Source organism: Peromyscus californicus, unplaced genomic scaffold, assembly GCF_007827085.1.
Source record: "Peromyscus californicus insignis strain IS unplaced genomic scaffold, ASM782708v3 Scaffold_18__1_contigs__length_77618521, whole genome shotgun sequence".
NCBI classification, from domain to species: Eukaryota; Metazoa; Chordata; class Mammalia; order Rodentia; family Cricetidae; genus Peromyscus; species Peromyscus californicus.
The window spans coordinates 57,704,316-57,727,139 of NW_026294480.1; the positions used below are offsets into that span (position 1 = coordinate 57,704,316).

Genomic DNA, 22,824 nt, shown 5'->3' on the forward strand with positions numbered 1-22,824 from the left:
CTAAAACTGACCAGATTCACTAGGCCCCTCCTTCTCCAAGAGTATATCAACAGTAAAGACTGGTGAGCCTCATTCTGGGACAAGCTGAGCTTCGAAGAAGACTCTCAGATGAACTGAGCTGCTTTGGAAGAGGCTCAGTCCAGGCAGTGGTAACACAAACAGCCTAAGAGAAGTAGAGACCACCCGAGCTGTGTAGAGGAAACAGACAGGCAAAGTTGCCTAGAAGAGACTCAGATCAACATAGCCATTGGAAAAGACACTCTCCAACCTGTTGAGCTGTCTGCAGGTGTGCTCCAGGTTCCCAGCTTTCATGAGCTGGTGCTTATGCTGGGGTAAGCTTTTGTGAGACACCCATCTTTGAGTCACCTCTGCTCCTGTAAGAAGTCATCCATATTCCTAAAAGTGACCCCAATAAAACCTACTGGTTCACCAAATTGGACATTGGTGCAATCATTACTTTAATCTGTTGTAGCCTCCTTTTCTGGGGTAGATAGATATGTGTGTGTTATTTTTCCCCAGGAAAAGTCTGTAATACACACACACACACACACACACACACACACACACACACACACACACTATACATCAAGGACTATTTACCTTCCCTACTTCCTTACAAAGAAGATAAATGACACTCTCTTCCATTCCTGGCTTCTCTTCTCCCAAGAAAACAATCATTTTGACAACTTTCCTTTTAGTAATTCAGAAGTCACTAATAGAAGAAGGACATGCGTAGTGAACTCCACCCAAGTTTTCTCCCCTTGCAATACTGAGGATTGACCCTAGGGCATCTTATGTGTTCAGCAAGTGCTCTACTACTTAGCTGTGTCTCCAGCCCAAGCTTTCTTCTTCTAAATGGCTGAGCAGAAGCCAGCCACATGTTGAACCGCATGGCATATTTTGTTGTAGATACATTAAGCTTAATAACACCTGGAACCACTAGAATGTTCCTTCAACTATTCTTCGTAGTAGCCTGTCAGTCAGTATCCTTTATTTATTTATTTTATATTTTTCCTGACCCCCCTCTCCTTTGTCCAACTCCCTAGATGGTAGAGCTATTAGAACATATTGATGTAACTTTTGCCCCATCATAGTTCCTGGAACTGGAGCCCTGAAGTATGACCTGCTGATTTAACAGGGCTTGGCACTGACTGGATCCATTCTCACCATGTGGGTGAGCCTGTCTGCAAGGGGAAACTCCTGGGAAAGTCAGCTCCAAATTTCAGTTTTTTTCTTAAGACCGTTTCTGGAAGTTGATTTGATTGGAGTAGCATTCTTACATTGAAGCATATCAGTGACTTCCCAAGAGGCTACATGATATGTTCCACCATCCCCACCCCAGGGATGTCATAGTGGATTCTCTTTCCAGACCCCACAATGATATTCTACAGAGTGGTAGATACTGCAGTGTAGGTACTGAATAATTTATACATGTCGACCAATAGCTTCCTATTGAAACCAGATGCTGTTTGAATGGTTGCTCATCTATCCCAAATGGGATATTGCTAGAATTCTTTTCCCCATTAGGGCTTACTGTTATCAAAGAGCTTGGAAGAGGCAAGAAATCAGTGTGAGAACTCCAGTTTGAGGCAAGCAGTAGAAGATTGTCTTAGTTGAGATGACTATTACTGTGAGGAGACACCATGACCATAGCAACTATTATAAAGGAAAATATTTAATTGGGGCTGGCCTACAGTTCAGAGGTTTAGTCCATTATCATCATGGTGGAACATAGTGGTGTGCAGGCAGACATGCTGGAGAAGGGGATGAAAGTTCTACAGCTTATCCATAGGCAACAGGAAGTGAACAGAGTACCACACTAGGCATAGCTTGAACATATGAGACACCAAAGCCAACCCCCATAGTGACACACTTCCTCCAACAAGGCCACACCTCTTAATAGTGCCACTCCCTATAGGCCAAGCATTTAAACACATGAGTCCATAGGGACCATACCTATTCAAACCACCACAAATATGAAACAAGAAATTAATTTTGGAAAAACTGAAATTAAAGCTATTCATTGGTTTGACAAACACATATTAGGTATTGTCTATAATCAATGAATAGAACTGGAGTACTGGTCAACCAAAACAACATAAGTTATTAGGAGTATAATGGGGACTCAAGAACCTTCTGGGGGGGAATGAAAATTGCTTGTAAATAGGGATTTTATGTGTAGGTCAAGCTTGAATCTTTTATAAGTGCAATTCCAATACCCAACTTTTGAAAATTAATTATTCTTTGACAAATATATATATATAATCATCATCATCATCACCATCATCATTCTGGTCCCATTCATCCGTTCACCCTCTCTTATCCTTCTCCTAATGTCCAGCAAAACCCTCCTTCCTCCCAAGTCCCCATCCACTTTCACTTTTTGTTTTACTTTGCTTTCACTTTCTGACCCCACTGGGTTTAACCAGGGCCACTTGTGTGACACTGTCCACTGAAAAAAGAGTGATAACTCCACTCCTCAGTGGCTGTGTCACCAAAGACAATAACTACATCTCCTACAGCATCCCTCAAGAATGTTAGCTCCCGTAGTCAAAACAGGGCCCCATGAGCCCCCTCTCTCATCTATGACTTAATACTTCCTGGTCTAGTTATATGAGCCCTGTGCAGGAAACCACAGTTGTGAGTTCATGAGCATCATAGCCATGCCATGTCCATAAGACAGCATTTCAGTCCTCATCTGTATCATTTAACTTTTACATTCTTTCTGCCCCCACCCCTATTGTGATCTGTAAACTTCAAAGGGGATGATATGCGTGTCTTTAGTGCTCAGCACACAATAACCACTAATTCTCAGCACCTAGACCAGGCACAAGCTTCTGCATTAACTGTCATTCACTGCAAAGATAATGCTTCTTTGATCAAGGCACTAACCCATGGGTGTAAACATAACGATTCAGGAGGCATTTTGAAAACATGTCCAATTAGCAAGACAAAAATTAGTAAAGTGTTCCTAGTGACCATAACTTCCCCAGCCATGAGCCTTTGACCCAGTACCGGGCATGAGTTCTCCTCTGTAGAGTAGGCTTCAGAGTAAGCAAGGCGTCAGTGACTTTCCCCCATAACAGCCATGCCATTATTGAACCAAAAACTACCCCTTGCCTGGTCCAAAACCCAACTTTCAGTTGTTTGTCGTGCTTGTTTTTTGTAACAGGGACTCCCTGTGTAGCCTTGGCTGGCCTTGGACTCATAGGCATCTGCTTGCCTCTGCCTTCAGAGTATGGGACTTAAAGTATGGGCCACCACAGCTGGCTCCAACACCTAACTTTTGAGACCAAGGGCTATAAAATGGACCTAGACGCTACCCTGAAAGACTGGATATTGAATGTGAGTTGAATTCTACTGACATTATCACAGAGAAACACTAACTGAAATAGGACTAGAACATTTAAACTAATGCTCTGTCCTATTTAAGGTTACTATGAAACATCATGACCAAAAGCAAGTTGCGGGGGAAAGGGTTTATTTGGCTTACACTTCCATATCACTGTTCATCAATGAAGGAAGTCAGGACAGGAACTCAAACAGAGCTGGAACCTGGAGGCAGGAGCTGATGTGGAGGCCATGGAGGGATGCTGTTTACTGGCTTGCTCATCAGGCTTGCCCATCATGGCTTGCTCAGCCTGCTTTCTTATAGCATTCAGGACCACTAGTTCAGGGATGGCACCACTCACAGTGGGCTGGGTTCTCCCCTGTTGATCACTAATTAAGAAAATGTCCTACAGCCAGATTGCATAGAGGCATTTTCTCAGTTGCGGCTCCCTCCTTTCAGATAACACAGGCTTGTGTCAAGTTAACATAAAACTAGCCAGTACGTTCTAGAAATAGAATAAAGCAAGAAAATCCACTTAAAATTTTAAAAGTATTATTTGTAAACTTGTTTACAAACAAATTAGTGTAAAAATTAGAAGTAAAATCACAAGGAGCTTGGCTCGTCTGGGCTGAGGAGAGGTATGGAATGGTACTGAAAATGAATTGCACATGAACAGAGACCAGGTTTCCAAAAATTTCATCTCAGGTTTTGCTGCTTGTTAAAAAGGACCTCCCACCCAGTGCACAGTCCTTTTATAGCGCTTCCAGCAGAATGTTTCTTGAAGGAGCACCTCATACAATTTCAATGAAGAACTGTTTGAGGCCTCAAGTTTATACTAATTAACAGATCTCTGAGAATATGTAAATGTTAAAAAGCTCAGAACTCAATTCACCACTGTATGTGTAAGAGAGAGAGGGAGGCTGGGGGAGGAGGAAGGGAGGGAGGGAGGGAGGGAGAGGGAGACAGAGAGACAGAGAGAGAGACAGAGAGACAGAGAGAGACAGAGACAGAGACAGAGACAGAGACAGAGACAGAGACAGAGATCCTAGGAATCAAAGGTAGGGCCCTGGGTGCTCTAAGCCCAGATTGCACGATGGCTCCAATTCACATTATAGTTTGCTAAGAAATTACTAATTTTATTTTGTTTAATTTTCCTCCCCACATGTCTCCCATTCTTTCAAGAGTTTGTAGAGTCACTCTCCAAGTGGAAACAGTTTACCTTCATTTAAAATAACTTAGACACAATGAGACAACGTGCAGCACTTGGAGTGGGAAGTGAGTTATTTGTGAGATCTGAATAGACATAGAAGGTTTAAGGTGACAGGCCCTGGACCAGTTTCTTCTGATAACTAGGGCTCCCCCAACCCACTCAGCCTTGGGATCATCAGGAGAGTCTATTCTTACACCATCCCTGCTCTGGAAGTGTGGCATTTTTCATGTTAAATTCTCATGAAAATATAGAATGTAGAATGCAGTAAAATAAAAACTCTAACATTCCTCTAATATGCTTGAAATGCAGAAATCTGCACAGAAATGAAAACAGCCTTCTCAAGCCAGCTGGTTTTACTGACATGACTAGGAAATAGTAGAAATCAGACGGCAATCTTTGTAAGTGGTAGGCAGACACTTCCTGTAGACAGACACTTCCTGTTGAGGTTGTCACTTGCCAAGACCCAACGAGATCTCTCCTAGGATTATAAAACTTTATTGAACACTTACTATGTGCTGGATGAAGTTCAAATTCCAAGTTCATGAAAGCTCTCACTTTTTAGACTTTGAAAGTGTGTAGGGAAAGCAGGGCTTGGTGGCTCACACACCTACCTCTCCCAGTGTTCGGAAGGCAGAGGGAAGGAGATTGTTGGGAGTTTGAAGCCTGGGCTACAGTGTGACCCTCTTATCTCAAAACAGAGAAACAAAACTAAGACATCCCCAGGATGAACTTCCAGCTTTGGAAGTCTATCCATGGAAGAGCAGGAGGATTTTTAACAGTGATGGCTTTTTCACTGCTGTCTAAAGGATTTTAACAGTGATGGCTTCCTCACTGCTGTGTTAGACCCTTGGAAGCTCCTCTTTCAGTTTACTATGATGGGAAATAAAAGCAAAGTTGGTGACTGAAGGTATCAACATTTTTTTTCCTGATCAAGGAGAACAATAGAAACACAAACAGCAATGAAGGTGGCATTTGCTAAAGGCTCAAAGGATACCAATGAAAATATTCGGTACAGGAATTCAGAGAAGGAAGCAAAGTAAAACAAATTGGAAAGAGGGAAAACAGGACCAGTGTGTTTGGCTACTGGAGTTGTCCATCTGTACAACAGTCAGATTTAAAGCAGAATAGGACTGGTCCACACAGGACAGCAGCACTTAGCTCACTCAGGCACGCCACTGGGGCTTAGTGACCGAGTAGACACTAAGGGACAGTTCTGAGGAATGTAAGGTGATGGAGGTTTTGAACCTAAGTGACTGAAAATGTATTAATGGCATCTACAACCCAGAGGAAAGAGTTGAGAGCGGGGTGGACCTGGAGGTCTGACTTGGTCTACGGAATGTACGGTGACACTTGCATTTATGTCTGACAAAAGCCAGTGACTGGTGCTGCAGCAGGCCTTTCTTGCTGAGACCTGCCTCAGTGCACCGTTGGCTTTCACAAATGGCCCCAGGCTGGCTGGATCCACATGTGAAGTTAACCCCTAAACAGCCACTGTGACTTAGCAGCCTGTTAGCTATAAAAGTCCCCGAGATGGCTTTTCAATGAAAGGGGCTTTGTGACAGTGTGCCCAGGTGTGCTTCAACAACAGACCAGCCGGCCGTGTGATCCATCGTCCATCCTGTAGTAAGTAAAAAGCTGATTCCTTGCTGAGTCCTAAGAGGGTGTTCAGAACTCACTAACCAATGCCCCAAATGGAGAAGTTGGTCATCAGGAATGGAATAGCCGAGTTTGAGGTCTAAGCCACAATCAATCAACAACTTCAACCAATAGCAAGCACCCTCCCTACAAAGACATGTGTGTGCGTCTGCGTATTTCCATTGCCACTATGTCACTGTTGTCTATTGCAATGGGTTTCGTTTTTAAATAATATGGATTTGTCTTATTGAGGAAATGAAACAAGTATGAATGAAAAAAATGGTAAATCAAGAACCTATGACATAATTTCTATTTTAAAGACAGTCACAAAATGCTTGTTCCGTTTTTATTTATACTTTAAATTTTTATTGAAAATAGATTTTTTTATATACTATATCTGATCATGGTTTCCCCTCTCCAACTTCTCCCTGATCCTCCCCCACCTTCCCCTCAACCCAAATCCACACCCTTTCTTTCTCTCTTTCATTAGAAAACAGAAAACTAAAAAACAAGCAAAACCATAGTAAGACAAAACCAAACAAACAAACTGAAAAAAAAAAAGCCAAAGAAAAGCACAAGACGCTGTTTTAAAAAACATGTCAAACATAGAGGACAAGATCCAGGAGAAAATATCAAAGGCCTATGTGCATTAATTACTTTTCCCTTTGTTGTAACAAAATATCCAACCAAACTTAAGGAAGGAAGGGCTTATTCTGGCTCACAATTTGAGTGTGCAACGGTCCATCATGATGGCAGGAGAATGAGGTCAGGAAGCAGAGAGATGGATGCTGGTGTTGATACCTTCTCTTATTTTCCTTTTTATTTAGCTTGGGGCCCTAGCCCATGGAACGGCGCCACTCACACTCAAGGTGGAACTTTCCTCCTTCGTTAAATTTCTCTAAGTCAAAATGCTTTCACAGAACATGTGTAGAAGTATGTGTGGGGACTGCAGCTATGTTTTAAGTTTAAATTACTGTGCTTAAGAGATCTATAAAATAGAAATGTCTCTAACCTGTAAGCCTCACTTGCCCAAGGACAGACAATTTCCTGGAATGCTGGGGGCTGTTCATGTAACACACCACATGTTTTCACTTCTGTAACCAAGGTTGGTTGCCCCAACTGCACAGGATGTGCTTGATCACACATAGGCAGGAGTTACACAGGCAGGAAGTACGTCAGGATGCGTGCTTGCCTCTGATTGGATGAAGGCAGGAAGTTCACACCCTTGTCAGTTTTGCCTTTATAAGCTCCTGACTAACATAATTCAGAGCCATACTCTGGGAATTCCAGGTATGGACCTAGCCAGTGTCCATCATCCTGGCCAGTATTTAATAAAGCTTGTTTCAAATTTGGTTCAAAAAAATTGTGGTAGTGATCTTATTCTTGCCTAATATGGGCAAGATTAACATATGTCTCTTAGGTGATTCCAAAGTCAGTAAAGTTGTAATGAAGATTAACTATCACCCTGTGTCTGTGCAGCCTGAATACAACTGCTTATTTGCTTCAGGGTTTGTTGTCATTGTTATTGTTATTAATTTAAGAGGATCAGAGTTGTTATGACTTTGCACAGGGGACCCTGAGGCTATCCCATGTGTGCAGGGAAACATGCTGGCATGCTGGGCAGATGCAGTGGTGGGCTGGCAGGTGACCATACCATGCGGACATGGTGGTGGGGTGGCAGGTGGACATTCACAGTCTAAACACTGCATCCTTGTGAAAATGGTTTATTATAATAGAGAGACAAAGAGAAGATAAGAAAGAAGGAGAGAAGTGAGAGGAAGAGGTGGGGTCAAGGGGTGCACACCTCGTGGGAGGAAAAGTGGAAGAGAGAGAGGAAGGGGAGGAATCTTTCCTTAAAATGAGGTTTTTATGTCAGGATGCAGGGCAGCGCCAAGGAGCAGGTCAGAATACTAACATTGGTTTCCAAGGGGCAGATCAGAATATTAACAAGGATGATGCTCAATGGCACATATGTGGGTTCAAACCACAATACCTAAGAGAGACATAGAGAGAGAGGAAATAGAAAATGATAGGGGTTGAGGAGAGCAAGAGAGAGCCAGGTGAGCAAGCCAACAAGCAACTAAAGAAAATAAAAGCCAGGAGTAGTGATTCATATTTGTAATCCCAGCACTTGAGAGGCTGAGGCAGAAGGATTGCCATGTGTTTGAAGGCAGCCTGGCCTACAAAGTCTTTTCTTGACTCAAGAAAAGAAAGAAGAAAATAAAATGTTATATATTTGATACTCCCTGTCTACCTTTGCATTTTCTATCTTCTTCCCCAACTTCTCAGAGGTAATTGCCACTCTGAAATGTTGTAATCTTTCTGTTTGTCTTTTATACTTTTACTCTGTACCTAATCCTAATTTATAGTATGTAATATTACTTTGTGTGTTTATAATTGCACACAAATGATGTCACATTGTATTTATCAATGCTGTATACCACAATGTCTTTAGCCATTTTGCCACAGCAGGACACTGGCTGTTTCCAGTTTTCCCATGGGATGAATATTCTTGTACGTGTGCCCTTGTATATGGCTGCTTTACAGGAAGCCCCTAGTAGATGTGGGATTATTTAACACCAGAAATGTGCATTTTAGCCGGGAGGTGGTGGCGCGCACCTTTAATCCCAACACTCGGGAGGCAGAGCCAGGTGGATTTCTGCGACTTCGAGGCCAGCCGGGTCTAGAGAGCGAGATCTAGGACAGGCACCAAAACTACACAGAGAAACCCTGTCTCGAAAAACAAAACAAACAAACAAACAAACAAAAAATGTGCACCTTTACCTTAAAGATGGCCAGCCTGAAATGCTTGCCAAGTGTTCCTTCCCCAGCATTCCTGACTCAATCACACTTGTTAAATATTAACCATTTTGCCAACCTAGTGGGTGTGTTGATTTGTATTTCTTGGTAACTGCAACCGCTCTAGTTGGTAGTGTGAACCTATGAGAGTGGAGCCTAAAAATGAGGTGGTTAGTCTCATATAGTAAAAGCCAACTTTATTCGGAGTATCAGACAATTTATATCCTGAGGGTATTCTGAGGGTTAAGCACGGTCTTGAACAAGGTTCACATGAAGTTAGGGTCTATACAGTCATGAGGACAACTCATGCTAGGAACATTTTTAAAAAACAAAAGTAAGATGAAGGGTAATCTGAAGCAAACCTGCTCCTCTGCAGGACACCTGGGAGGGGCATGAAAGCACATTCCAGGAATAACCCCCCTTGTGGAGAACACAGAGGTTAAAAGACTCGCCTCACCCAGTTGCGGTGTTGCATGCCTTTAATCTCAGCACTCGGGAGGCAGGTCCAGGCGGTCTACAGATCAAGATCCAGGACAGGACAGGCACCTTGGAGTTATCTCACAAGTCCTCAGACTTCTCACACAGCTGCATTCATGGACCATGTTCCAACAGTAACTAGAGAAGCTTCTTTCAAAATATACAAGCTCTCATCCATCCGCTGGAGTGGATATTGAGTCAGGCTGGAGAAATAAAGCCAAGGCCACCTGCTTCTGCCAAAGCCCAAGCAGTCCAAGATAACTTGGCTTTACAGTCAACAGGAAGCTACAGATGGTTTTGAAAGCTTGCCTCAGATCTTTCTAGATATATGGAGGCTCACCTCCCAAGCACCCTTCAGATGACACCCCAGTCACACACATAGAAGACAACACGAATCTTGAAGGACTAGCCTTGAAATGATAATGGGAACTAGAGTCTGGACGCAAAGTGGGATGGATCCAGGTCCCTAGATCTTTGTAATGACTGCTAAATGGTGACTCCAGGGTGGGAGTCTGTGCTCAGCAGAAGCAAACATGTTGAAACTTACAGTCCACACTATCAGTCTACTAAGCAAGAGATGGGCTTCTGTGCTGGGGAAAGCATGCCCCAGGTGAATCCAGCCCTACCATTTATTTCCTTTGAGACTCAGAGGATAGAAAGTGGCAATTATTCCTAGAAGGAGAAAGGATACCTGTAAGAATTTAATGCATTCAATTTTGCAACGAAATAACAGAATGGCTACTACACTCCCAGCAATACTAGGCTTAGCAGTAAAGAATTAGGCCAAGTCACAGCTGTCAAGAAGTTTCTATTCATACCTACCTGGCAAGGGAGATACCAGGATCAAGAAGGTGGTTTTCCCGGGGTGAGGCTTATCCATTGCACTCCAGATGTGCTGACCTCTTCGGTTTCCCCCAATGTGGGAACTTGTCTAATTTGTTGCAGTGGGGGACTGCGTTTGTGCTCTCCCCTGGGGGAAAAAGTTCCCATTCCAGGGGCTAGGGATGTAGCTCATTTGGTAGAGTGCTTGCCAAGCATACAAGAAGTCCAGGATTTGATCCTCATACCTCAGCACTAATGAGTGCAGTAGCCCAGGCTTGTAATTTCAGCACTCAGGAGGTGGAGGCAGGAGGACTAGAAGTTCCCGATCATCCTCAGATATAGAGTAGGAGGCCAGTCTGTAAGCATAAGACTCTGCTGGAATAATAAAATAAGAATAAAGAAGTTCCTGTTCTAAAGGAAAGTGACCAATAATCAACAGATAATCCAACATATACTGAGTGGTGAATGTAAGTCAGAAAATTGACTCAAGGCAATGGGATGAACAATCAAAGGATAGGGCTGGCAACCAACGCTGCTCTCCCTGCCTGTTCATTCACAGGCTGCCTTGGGAATTAGTTTCTCGGAGTTACTGGGGCTCTCACTTTCTTAAACTATGAAGTGGGGGAAGTCATCATCATATGGTAGATGTTTTTTTTTTTTAATTCACTCAAATTCAAGTTTAGACAGTCTCTCCAACTTTGATTTGTTTGCAACTTTATCCTCGAAGCAAAGCGGGGAGGGAGGAAAGATTGGAAGATCGCTGGAAGGCTTTACTGATCTAACATTTACAAAAATTTTGAAAGTTGTCCAAAATTATAGGCTTTAGTGAAGGGGGAAAGGATTTCATCAAAAACCATATTGTATATGTAGACAAACAAATGTATATAATAAGAAAAGCAATAGGCAGAGACCCCCCAAGAAGCAGGAAGTGGAATTAGGCACTGTTCTTGCACTAAAACTGTGCCTAAGTTTCCCTGTCTGTAAAACAATAATAATGGGAATCCACTTCTGCCATTTTCTTTCTCCCAGTAGCTCAACCCCCACTTTTGTTTTGTAGAGCAGAAATACCAACTGTTTCTTTCATTTCTGATTCTGTTTTCTTCTAATCTGATGTGGAGCTGTAACAGTTTCCCTTTTTGGATAGAGAAGTCTCCATTGCAGTAAAGTTTAGCTCTGGTTTCTTCTTGCAATCCTTCTGTTTCTGAAACAGGGGACAAACTAGAAAACATTAACAACCCCAAGTCTGCACATCCTTTGAAAAAGCCTTGGTTGTCTTTTAACATTTTTTTCATGTCTCATGCTTAAAGGTATCAATAAGCCACTGTTTTGGATAGACTCGTTCAAAGGACCAATAATGCTATCTTATTGGAAAATCAAATCATGTTTCTAAAAGTTTTGTTTATGTTTATCTTACGTGTATGGGTGTTTTGTCTGCATGTAAGCCTATACACCACATGTGTGTAGTGCCTGAGAAAGTCAGAAGAGGGCGTCAGATCCCTAGGAACTGGAGCTACAGAATGTTCTTAGCTGCAATGTAGGTGCTAGGCACTGAGCCTGGGTCCTCTGTAAGAGCTGTGTCCTTAACTGCTTAGCCATCTCTCCAGTCCTTAAATTATCTTTAAAGTGAACAGATGTTAAAGTCTTAAAATTTTGACACAAGCATACTTTTGTCTCCTTTTTTTTTTTTTTTTTTTGGTTTTTCGAGACAGGGTTTCTCTGTGTAGCTTTGAGCCTTTTCCTGCAACTCACTTGGTAGCCCAGGCTGGCCTCGAACTCACAGAGATCCGCCTGGCTCTGCCTCCCGAGTGCTGGGATTAAAGGCGTTTTTGTCTCCTTTTGATATAAACAATTTCTTACGGCTATTTTTTAAGTTGCAGGTTTTCCTAGACTGAAGAAGGATGGAGAGTCTGAGGCTATCCCCAGTCTATACCAAGATCCTATAAAGGAAAACAAAACACAAGGCCAGCCCTGCTGGGAGACTAGGGAGGGCATTACAAATTCAAGGGCTGCCCTGTAGAGGGCAAGGCTAGGCTGAACTATGAGAAAAAGCAATGAGACCCTGTCTCAAAGTGAAAAATTTAAAAGAGGGCTGGGGTATGGCTCTGTGATAGGGGCTTCCCTGGCTGAGGGGAGGCCTTACTTTCAAGCTCTAGTACCGTAATTAAAAAAAAAAAATTGAAAACATTTCCAAGCATTTTTTTCATTCTCATTTCAACTTTTAAACAGAAGAGCTGGTTGTAAAATACAGTTTAAAACAGAATAACAACAATAACAGCAACAAAAAATTCAGCCCCCTCACAATACCAATTTTTTTTTCCCAAAAATTGGTTAGAGTTGGCTGTAGTGTCACACACCTATAATCTCAGCCTTTGGGAGGCTGAGGCAGGAGGATCAAAAGCCAAACATTGACCTGAGCTACATAGTAAGGTCATGTCTCAAATAATAATTATAATCATAACAGTGATGATGGCAATGGTTAGCAGTTCTTCAATGCCATTTTTATTATTGCATCAAAGAAAGAACTCTCTTGCCTTATTATAGAAAGTGTCTTGGAGTCTAGTAAGAGGGCTCAGTGGGTAAAGGCACTTGCTGCCAAGCCTGACATTCTGAGTTCAACGCCCAGTAGCCACATGGTGGAACCAATGTCACCAAATTGTCCTCTGACCTCCACACCTGCACCATGGCACACAAATGCCCATGTGCACACACATATGTGTTAAATAAATATGTGTTTTTAGAAAAGGAAATCTAAAACAAAACAAAAGCCAGGAAGCATTTTCTCCCCACGATCTGGCCTCATAGTTTTTTTGTTTGTTTGGTTGGTTGGTTTTTGTTTTGTTTTCACTATTCTCACAGCGGAAGATGCAGGAAATTGACATGTTGCCATGTTATCTATGTGACTCTGACGTCAGACCCTACAAACAAATGTCCGACATTCTGCAGGTGAGCCTCTCTCCTGAGAGGTTTGTGTGGTGATTGTGAGATGGCACAGTGCAGACGGACATGACAGAGACTGGCTTCAGCCACTGGCAAGACAGGAGCACTGCCTTAGAACTCCTTCTTTGCGTTCGGGTCTCACGGTGGCATCAGCTGTCACAGCCCCAGATCCTCCAGAGAGCTCATCGGCCAGCAGCCAGTGAACTTAGCACTACAATCTTACCACTTCCATCTTGGTGTTTACATTCTACCAGCAGTGGATTTCACTCTACCCAGCCTACCTATGTGCTTTTCTCTCTCTCTCTCTCTCTCTCTCTCTCTCTCTCTCTCTCTCTCTCTCTCTCACTTACTCTTTGGGAACCCACCACCCAGCTCCCAAATAAATACACAGAGTCTTATTCTTATTTATGAATGCCTGGCCTTAGCTTGGCTTGTTTCTAGCCAGCTTTTCTTAACTTAAATTATCCCATCTAGCTTTTGTCTCTGGGCTTTTACCTTTCTGTATACCTTTCTTTACTTTTTACTCTGTGGCTTGCTCTATGGCTGAGTGGCTGGTCCCTGGAGTCCTCTCCTTCTCCTTCTGCTCCCCTTCGCCCATGATCTCTCTTGTTCTCTCTCTTACTTATCCTCTCTGCCTGCCAGCCCCGCCTATCCTTTCTCCTGCCTTGCTATTGACCATTCAGCTCTTTATTAGACCAATCAGGTGTTTTAGACAGGCACAGTAACACAGCTTCACAGAGTTAAACAAATGCAACATGAAAGAATGCAGCACATCTTTGCACCATTAAACAAATGTTTCACAGCATAAACACATGTAACACATCTTTAATATTCCACAACATCTGCTCTGTGAGTGCTGAAGTCTCTCCCTATCTGTACGAAAGTAGCTGATTGGCCTGCTTACTGAGGTTAACTTCACAGAAGCTCCTCTTTCTTAACATCTGCAATAGCCCCTCCATTCAATGTCAACATCTCCACCTTGCTTACTCTAATACATTTTATAACCTGCTCCAGAATTCTTCACCTTTCCTCAACTCCAGAACATTCTGCCATTCTCACGCTCAAAACCAAGAAGTGCTGGGTGGTTGTGGCGGCCCTCGTATGCAGTCTCAGCACTTGGGAGGTTGAGGCTGTGGGATCGGGATCATGAGTTGGAGGACTAGCTTGGGGTCAGGGCAAGATCTTGTCTCAAAATTAAACAAAGAACAAAACCACCCTGGCAAGCCTTAACGAGCTCTCACAGGTTCTTCAATGGTCATATTCAGAGTTCTTGGTCTGACATTCAGAAAATCCTCTACAGGCTAGTCACAGCTTCCCAGCTCCTCCCCAACCTGACCTCAGGATCCAGCCCATTGTCTCCCGCCCTTGCGTGTCTCTTAGGAAAGGATAGTCTCCACCCAACTCTTGGCCTATTCTTCAGATTCTGCCTGACGCCACGCCACACTTTATCATCTTCTCAGACCATTGTGGTTTACAATAATTTCGCCCCACCTCTAAGTACAAAGACTATGTACTTCTTGAGGCCCTAAATCCTGTGTTCATACTCAAAACTGGTGCATGAGGAGTTCATGGTTGATATACAGAAAAGACTGCATGTTAGAGATCAACATGGCATCTCTTGAGACATGGAAGAACCCAGGTTAACCGTCTGGCCTCTGGATGGGCATCACTGACACGGTCTCTGCTTCAAACTGTGACCATTTCCTTCTCTGAGTTGCCTTTAGCATTAGAGTCATTTACTTTTTGAGGGAGGAAAAATCTTTGTCATCACATTCCAACCAGGTGAGAATACAATGTCTCCGGGGGGGGGGGGGGGGGGGGGCGGGGGGGGAATCCTCCAGTCCTCATCCAATGAGATCCAAGTCCAATCTAAACTCTTTAGGGGTCCATCAAACGCATAAGCGGGTTCTCACCGGTGGCTTGTGAGAAATGCAAGTTCATGAGCCTCAACCCAGACCGACTGAATTGGAAACTGAGGGTGGGGCCCAAGACTCTGAATTTCAAGTTTCCAGAGTTCTCTGTATCTCCTGGAAAACGGCTGGCCGCTCTCTGTGGCTTTGCTTAATTAAAGGTGACTAGCGTCGCTAGGCCACCATTCTTCAGCTAAATCATCTCTTTCGATTATTTTTTTCCAGTCACGTGATCACCCACACGCCCCACATTTGTGAAAAGGCGAGAGCCCAGGTTTAGAGGGGCTCCGCATTCCTCCAGGCTCCAATCGACCGCACGAAACTCCAGCTTTTAAAAACAGCCACTTGTGGTTTCTGTCTCAAACGCTGAGCCGGAAAGGGGTTTGTGGTTGTGCGACCCCGGCTGGGCCTGAGCGACAGTTTTGCACATTGGGGCGGGCTGGCCGAGGGGATGGGGCGGATGACTGACAGTTGTGTTCTGAGTGTTGTTGGGAGACTGTTTATCTTGCCGCTCCAGCATGTGCACGAGCTCACCCTTACCGGTTTTTTTTTTTTTTTGTCAAGAAAGGGCAATCCTGTGTCCCATAGACCAAAAGACACAAGCAACTTTAGTTTAAACCCCCACATCCGAAAGCGGGCGGGGCCTCGAGGTGGTGTCCCCCGGCAATCTCCGTAGAGGGAAAGGAACTGCAGTGTATGTCCTCCAGTCACTGAGCAACACCCAGGCGAACAGGGTGCTTGTGGTCTTCTGTGGTTTTTCTTGCTCTTCCCCGCGACGGTTCACTTCCACCCTCCCGACGCTCCAAGGCGCCCTCCAGCTGTGCGCTGGGTCCCAGCGGCAGGGGGCTAGGATGCCTCTCAGCCCCTTCCTCTCCCGGGAGGCGGGTCCTCGTTCCCCGGCGCTGCGCTGGGCGTCCAGTAGGGGTCGCTGCTCGGCGGCGCGCTCCCACCGCGGAGAATAACGGGGCCGGGCGGGAGGAGAAAGGAAACCTGCTGGGGGAGGCGGCGCGGCCCGCGGGCGGGCGGGCGGGCTGGCGAGCGAGGGAGGAGAGAGTTCACTTTTGCCCCGGTGTCAGCGAGACGCGGCCGCCTCGGGCGAGGGCGAAGGAGCACCGAGGGAGCGAGTCGGCCAGCTCGGAGAAGCCGGGCGAGAGCAGCCGGAGGCGGGATCGGAGCGCGCCCGCGGGGCGCAGAGCCCGCGAGCCTGGCCAGCGAGGGGAACCACGGGGGGCGCGCCCCAGGGGGGCCCCCGGAGCAGCGCAGGATGCCGCACGAAGAGTTGCCGTCGCTGCAACGTCCCCGCTACGGCTGTGAGTGCGCGGGCTCCCGCTGATCTTGGGGGCACCCCTCTCCCTGGGACGGCGTTGGGGAGGCCGAGGGGGCCGGGTGCGCGCCGCGGAGGGCAGCGGCTGGCAAAGTTGGGAAGTGGAATTGCAAAGGAGCAGAGCGCCGATTTCCGCCCCTGTCCTCCAAATTCCTAACCGCAGCTTCCAGTCTCGTCCCTCCACCCCGCAAGCCTCAGCGGCGCGGGCGCAGACCAGGTTGTGGTTTAGGGGTGTCAGGTGAGGAGCCCGCCTAGCTCCAGGCGCTGCCAGCTCGGGCCAGGGGGTGGCGTAGCGGGGGGGGGGGGAGAGTCTGATGCTTCCCACCCTTAAGGGGTGGAAAGTTTGTTTGCTGTGGCTACAGGTGGGCACCGCGAGTACTGTGCCTGCGCGCTCTGCGAGAGGTGAAGGCACTTTCCTGGAAGGGCAGGCTTCTCCTCCTCCCAGCCTCTTTTGGGCCTCACCTGAGCAGCTAGAGCCACTTTGGGCCCCACAGGTGTGAGGCCCTTCCAGCCAAAGCCCACAGGGACACGTCCCGCCCCCAGCCACTTTCCTGGCGGCTCTCCCCGCCCCCGATCCCCAGCGCGGGAGGATTTCTATGAGGAAGGACTCCGAGCCTGTCTGACTTGAAGGTGGTGGTGTCGGTTACTCGGCCGCGGGCTGCCCGCGAAAAGAGGTGGCTTTGACTAACAAGAGGGAGCCAGATTATCACCAACCACGTGGCCCCGTGTGCAGAGTTCAGAGTCCTAAATATGTGCTAGGAAGTATTTCCTTTAAAACAAACAGTAAGCTGGCTTTTTCTCCAGGATTGGCCCTGTTGGCAAACCCATGGCCGAGAACCATGGGTTAATCTTTTGCTTGGACTGGCCTTGGTAGAAGTACCAGGTTTAGGTTAAGGTGGTGATGTCGGCACTAAAGTTAGTGTGTTCATGTGGTTTGGGGTGTTTGGTAGGAACACAGATGAAATTTTTGGAAGAGGGTCGCCAACTTCCCTAAGTCATTTACACACACACACACACACACACACACACACACACACACACCAGTAGTTTTTTTTTTTTTTTTTTCTTTCTTCTTGTGACAGCAGGAAGGAGCCAGCCAACTGCAGCTTCTGTAAAGTGAGAAAATGCATTCAGCGCGACCCAGCATTTTGCAGCCTGGGCCAGTTTGCAGTTGGTAAACCACACAGAGAGCTCCCGGGGCTGGAGGAGGAGCCCTGTGCTCATCTGGTGGTTGCAGTGTCAACCTCAGGCCTTTGGAAGTCCTTTCACGTGACAAGCTCTTGGCTCATAAGGTGGTTTCACTGTGTCGCGCTGTAAGATGACTATAAAGTCTGTAAACTAGGTGAGCACAGACTACAACATGGTTTGACATCACGTGGTCCGCGTTATCCCTCATTAGCGATGCCCGGTGCCGAGGTAATGAATGTGGCCCAGGAATGCAACATTTCCATTAACCCCTCCATGGGCATCTGAGGCCGTGCCTGATTTTTTTTTTTTATTGAATCAGCCTGTCGCTTCAGCGTGTCTTAGAAGACCAATCAAGGAGGCAAAGAGCTCGCAAGCCTGAAGCCTGCTCTGTGGAGCCTCCTTCCTTGGAAATCTCCCTGTAACTTTTTTTTTTTTTTTTTTTTTTACTAATCTGGCGTTGAAGGGTGGGGTGCCATTGTTGGAGTGACTTACTTTCCCTGTGATTGTCAAGGGCTTGTCATGGTCACAATGGGGAGGGGATATATGCTTATGTATTAACCACACTGTGAAATAGGAAGGCTTTAATACAGTAGTCAGTCATACCATACATTTAGATAATACTTTTCATACCGTGTTCATGTCTAGAATATGTTTACAGTATGCGTTTTTAAAAATGATATCTAGAGCTGGTAGGATGACTCAGCCAGTAAAGGTCCTTGCTGCCAAGCCTGATGACCTGAGTTCAATTCCCAGGACCCACATGGTGGAAGGTGAAAGCTGACTCTTCCAAGTTGTCATCTGACCTCCACAGGTACACACACACACACACACACACACACACACACAGGATGTCTAGCAGACTGTGCCTTGGTGTTGATAGACACCACTGAACTCTTTGTCTATTCAGAAGGGCCTGGTTTGGTACATGAGTTGTTGGTTTTCTGGGCCCCTTGTCAAGGCTGAACACCACATCAGGGAGGACAACAGTGTTTGCTGTCCTCACCTTGTGGTATAGGGCATGCTTTGTCTTGCTTACTGGTTTTTAGTGGTTCGGTAAGCAGGCCAGTTCAGGAGGCTTCCAGCTCTACAACACAGGTTGGATCCCCAAGACTTAAAAAAAAAAAAAAAAAAAGCACCTATAGTTTGTTCTGATGTCAACTCGGTGCTAACAATGTCAAGTCTTTGAGACTGATGTCAAACTGTTTGAAAGACAACCTTTCGGTGGTTTGAATTAAGCTGTTTTTACCTGTTTCAAGTGTGGGCTTTTCTGCTCTCTACCCCCTGGAACTGTTTTTGCGGTCAGTCAGTAATTCTTACACAGGGCAACTAAAGTAGCTTGACTCAAGTCTTCCCCTCTCCCCTCCAGGGTACATGTCTGTAAAATACCACATCCTAAGTTGTTCTTGAGGGATTTGTCAGTAGACTGGCCATGGTAGCTGTGAGCCTTCTCAGATTGCTGACAGATCGCTGAGGGTGTCCTGATTTGGACACAGGTGTGCATTGAAGTTAAACGATATAGGTTCATTTCCATTTCATTCCTGTTATTCCTGGCCATGTTCTCCTGCAGCCTGCAGAGTCCTGGGATGTGATACCAACAGAATAATGCTGAACTGTCGTCTCAGGCATGCAATGCTGAGGAAAGACCAGAAAGAGGAAAAGGGTAGTAGCCATCTCTACGCAAACATAGACGTAGGGAGAGACACCTGTTTAAACAACACGGATGCTTAGGGACCATTTACAAATAACTTTTCTGCTATTGTGATGAACTATGATGTATCTGCTGAGTTACTTCCGAAAACGTGCTGCCACCATGATCTGTCAAAAGTTTTACCCTAATTAATTACTTGAGAGTTAAAAAGGCCAGTGAAAGCAAAAGGCCCCTGCTGTCTCCAGTGAGTTTCTTCCTCACTAGCAATCCGATCAACGTTGAAGTGTCATTCTAGGTCTGATACTACTGATTGTGTTTATGACCAGAGTGATGGACTTCCACTCTGACAAACACAGGCCCTTCTCATGAGTTACATTGTAAAAACACCAGTGACCAAGCTGTCCTTGTTTACTCCCTCTAGAAAGGGAACCATCAATCAGATGTGGTGATAACAAGCTTGTAATTCCAATACCCAAGGCTAAGGCAGGATGATTATGATTTTGAGGTCAGCTTTGGGATATGTGAAGAATTCAAGGCTAGTCTGAACTACATAGCAATGTCTTTAAAAAAGAAAAGAAAAGAAAAGAATTCAGTATAAAGGGTGGATAGCTAAGGCAGTGAGGTGTTTGCCTAGCAAGCTTGAAGATCTGCTTTCTATCCCGAGAGCCCTCGTCAAATAAAGAAGAAAACATCCAGATGTTTTTCACAGTGCTGGGGAGACAGAGGATCCTTGAGGCTCACTGATGAGGCAGCCTGTCTTAATCAGCGAGCCCCAGGTCCCAGTGAGATACCCCGTCTCAAATAACCAGGTGGATAGCTTCTAAGGAGCTGGACCCGAGATTGGCATGTGCGTGCAACCTATGTACATACACACCCAAGGGCATCATAAATCTCTCTCTCTCTCTCTCTCTCTCTCTCTCTCTCTCTCTCTCTCTCTCCCTCCCTCTCTCTCTCTCGTTGAAAAGCTTAGCTGATAATGTCTTTTTCAGCAACGCTCTTGTTTGAAGTCTGTCTGGATGGTGTGGCTTCTAAGTCTCCTGGAAACTGGACTATTGAAGTGGTTAATGAAGCTAATGCTTTACATTTACCCATCTGACGTGGAGAAATGTAAGTTCTGAAGTCGCCCACACTGCTGTGTGGCTCTATGGCATGTAGCTCAGCTCTAACTCACTCTGCACTTTCGCCTGAGAGGTAGGAGAATGTGTGCGATGCTGCCTTGTGGCGCTGTCTCCACAGACAGAAAGCCGAGCTGGTCCGTTATGCTCTCGTGTTTTGGTTGAGTTCCCGAAGGTCAACAGCTAAAGTGTTATTTTAGTATGCTTTTAACTTTAATTACACATGCTGAATGGCTTGTTTGGGAGAGTTTAAGCTTGTAATACCAAGTTAGTTTTCAAAGTTCATGGTATTTGGGGCGTCAGCTAACCTTTTTTCTCTAGGGAACTGTTCGTTTGCAGTTGCCCCTCCCCCAACTACTCTACAAGCTGCTTCTGTGTGAATGGTGCTGGGAACCAAACCCCAGGCCTTGTCTATGCTCTTCCACTGGTCTATACCCCAGCCCTCCCTAACCTTTACAACAGCCTCCTTTGGTTCAAGGCTCCTATGCAAACAGCACTAATGCTTGCTCAGGCTTTAGCGTAACCAATGGAGAAGCAAAGGTCACTCAGTTCCAGAGCAGGCAATTACCAGGGGCTATGGAATTAAGGCGTGTGACCTAACCAAGCCTGGGTGCTTTTAAAAAACATGTTGCTGTGCCTATCTGATCATTATTACTTTTCGGGGATTGGGAGACAGTAGTATCGAAAATTGTCACAGAAGCTGAAATCCATGATACTGTGTCAGGCCACACAGCTACTTGGTGACAAGGACAACTTGAAGCCACATGGCTAGACCCTGGAGTCTTTCCTCATCCACCATTTGCCAAGATGCCACACCTGAGTTTTGTGTGTGTGTGTGTGTGTGTGTGTGTGTGTGTAGGGGTGATTCCTTTCTCTTTCAGCTGTTGGTCATGATTTCATCCAAGTCCAGAAACCTACAGTCATCTGGACGGGGTGCTATTAAAAATAATGTGCTGCATTCTTGCGGTCCATTTCTATGCTTTCTTTTTTCCTAGGAAAAAGCATAGGCAACTCATGGACTTATATTCATAGAGTACACCCAGGCTTGTCAAAGGGTTCTGTGTATAGATAAAGACATTCCATCAGGCTCTGGGGCCCCCGATGTGAAAAGAAGGCTTTTCCACAGTAATGTAGTGGCACGCACCAATGACTCTAAATAGGATAATTTGTAAAATGCATTTTATTTCATATACCATCCGTCCCTTGAAGTCTGGGTTTGAGGAGAAGAATTTGCGGTGGGGTAGCCGACCAGTGAGCTTCTGCTCTCACCTCATTGCTCGATCTTAGCTCTCCCTCTTCAGAGGCAGCCTAGTGTGAAGGAAATGACAAGCGCCCCAAAGCTGAATCGATTTGGGTCTCAATTCTGCCTTCATCCCTGCCTGAGTGGCCTTAGTGTCTCCTCCAGCCCCTTCAGAGGTGTGTGTTAATTACAGAGCTCTAGACCTGATGCATGTGTAGTTCCTGGATCACAGGGCTAAACAAATTGTAGTTATTTCAAATACTCGAGCATCTATCTCCTGTGTACAAAACATTGCGGGCGAAGGGGGCATAGCTAGTTATAACTTAGGAGAAAATCTGAGGACTGGGATATAGCTCAGTCGGTAGAATGAATGAATGTCAGGCATGTGTGATGTCTCTGGTTCCATCCCTAGCAATGCATGAAGCAGGTAAGTGGTATCCCTGTAATCTCAGCACTTGGAAGGTAAAGGCAGGAAGAACAGATGTTCAAGGCCATCCTTAGCTACTGACGAGTTGGAGGCCAGCCTGAGCTATATATGACCCTGTCAGAAGAAAGAAAAGGAAGGAAGGCTAGGTGTGGTGGCGCAGACCTTTAGTCCCAGCACTTGAGGCAGAGGCAGGTGGATCTCTGTGAGTTCGAGGCCAGCCTGATTTACAAAGCGAGTTCCAGGACAGCCAGACTGTTACACAGAGAAACCCTGTCTTGAAAAACAAAAACAAACAAACAAAACAAAAAGGAAGGAAGGCCGAGAGATAAGGAATAACACTTTTTAGTGCATTTTCAAGTTCTGTGGAAGTGAGAACTCTCAAGCAGTGGGTCAGAGTAATAAAAGGTCTTTGTTGAGGATTCTGAATTTGAATAAGACCTTCAGATAGGTCAGGAGCAAAACTGAAAGGTGTCCTGGTGTGTTCGTTGTGGGATAGTTAGCCAGGGTTGATGCTCGTGGTGGACGGATGCTGAGGAGTAAAGAAATATCTACAAGGGGATATGGAGTCCTTTACAAGCAGTAAAGGTCAGTTTGTGGTATCTCTTTAAAGTGTAATTTATTTATTTTTACTTTATGTGCATTGGTGTTTTGCCTGCATGTGTGTCTGTGTGAGGGATCAGATCTTGGAGTTACAGATCTGTGTAACTGTGAGCTGCCATGTGGGTGCTGAGAATTGAACCCGGGTCCTCTGGAACAGCAGT

General features: G+C 45.5%; 1 protein-coding gene and 1 non-coding gene across 4 annotated transcripts in view; both read left to right on the forward strand.

Moving 5' to 3' along the window:
• Nucleotides 1–10,266: 10,266 nt before the first annotated feature.
• LOC128113861 (U1 spliceosomal RNA) lies at nt 10,267–10,425 on the forward strand. The gene has a single exon (XR_008219673.1). It is a non-coding gene; the product is annotated as a U1 spliceosomal RNA (small nuclear RNA).
• Nucleotides 10,426–16,147: 5,722 nt separating this feature from the next.
• Iqgap2 (IQ motif containing GTPase activating protein 2) overlaps nt 16,148–22,824 on the forward strand; it is a 277,678-nt gene continuing 271,001 nt past the window's right edge. For 2 of the 3 annotated variants that reach the window (XM_052743525.1, XM_052743527.1), the window contains exon 1: nt 16,148–16,431. In XM_052743525.1, the coding sequence (XP_052599485.1) occupies nt 16,386–16,431 (46 nt within the window). In that variant the 5' untranslated portion in view covers nt 16,148–16,385. Of the gene's footprint in view, nt 16,432–16,536; nt 16,684–22,824 lie in introns of those variants that run through there. The other variant, XM_052743528.1, reaches the window with a different exon arrangement.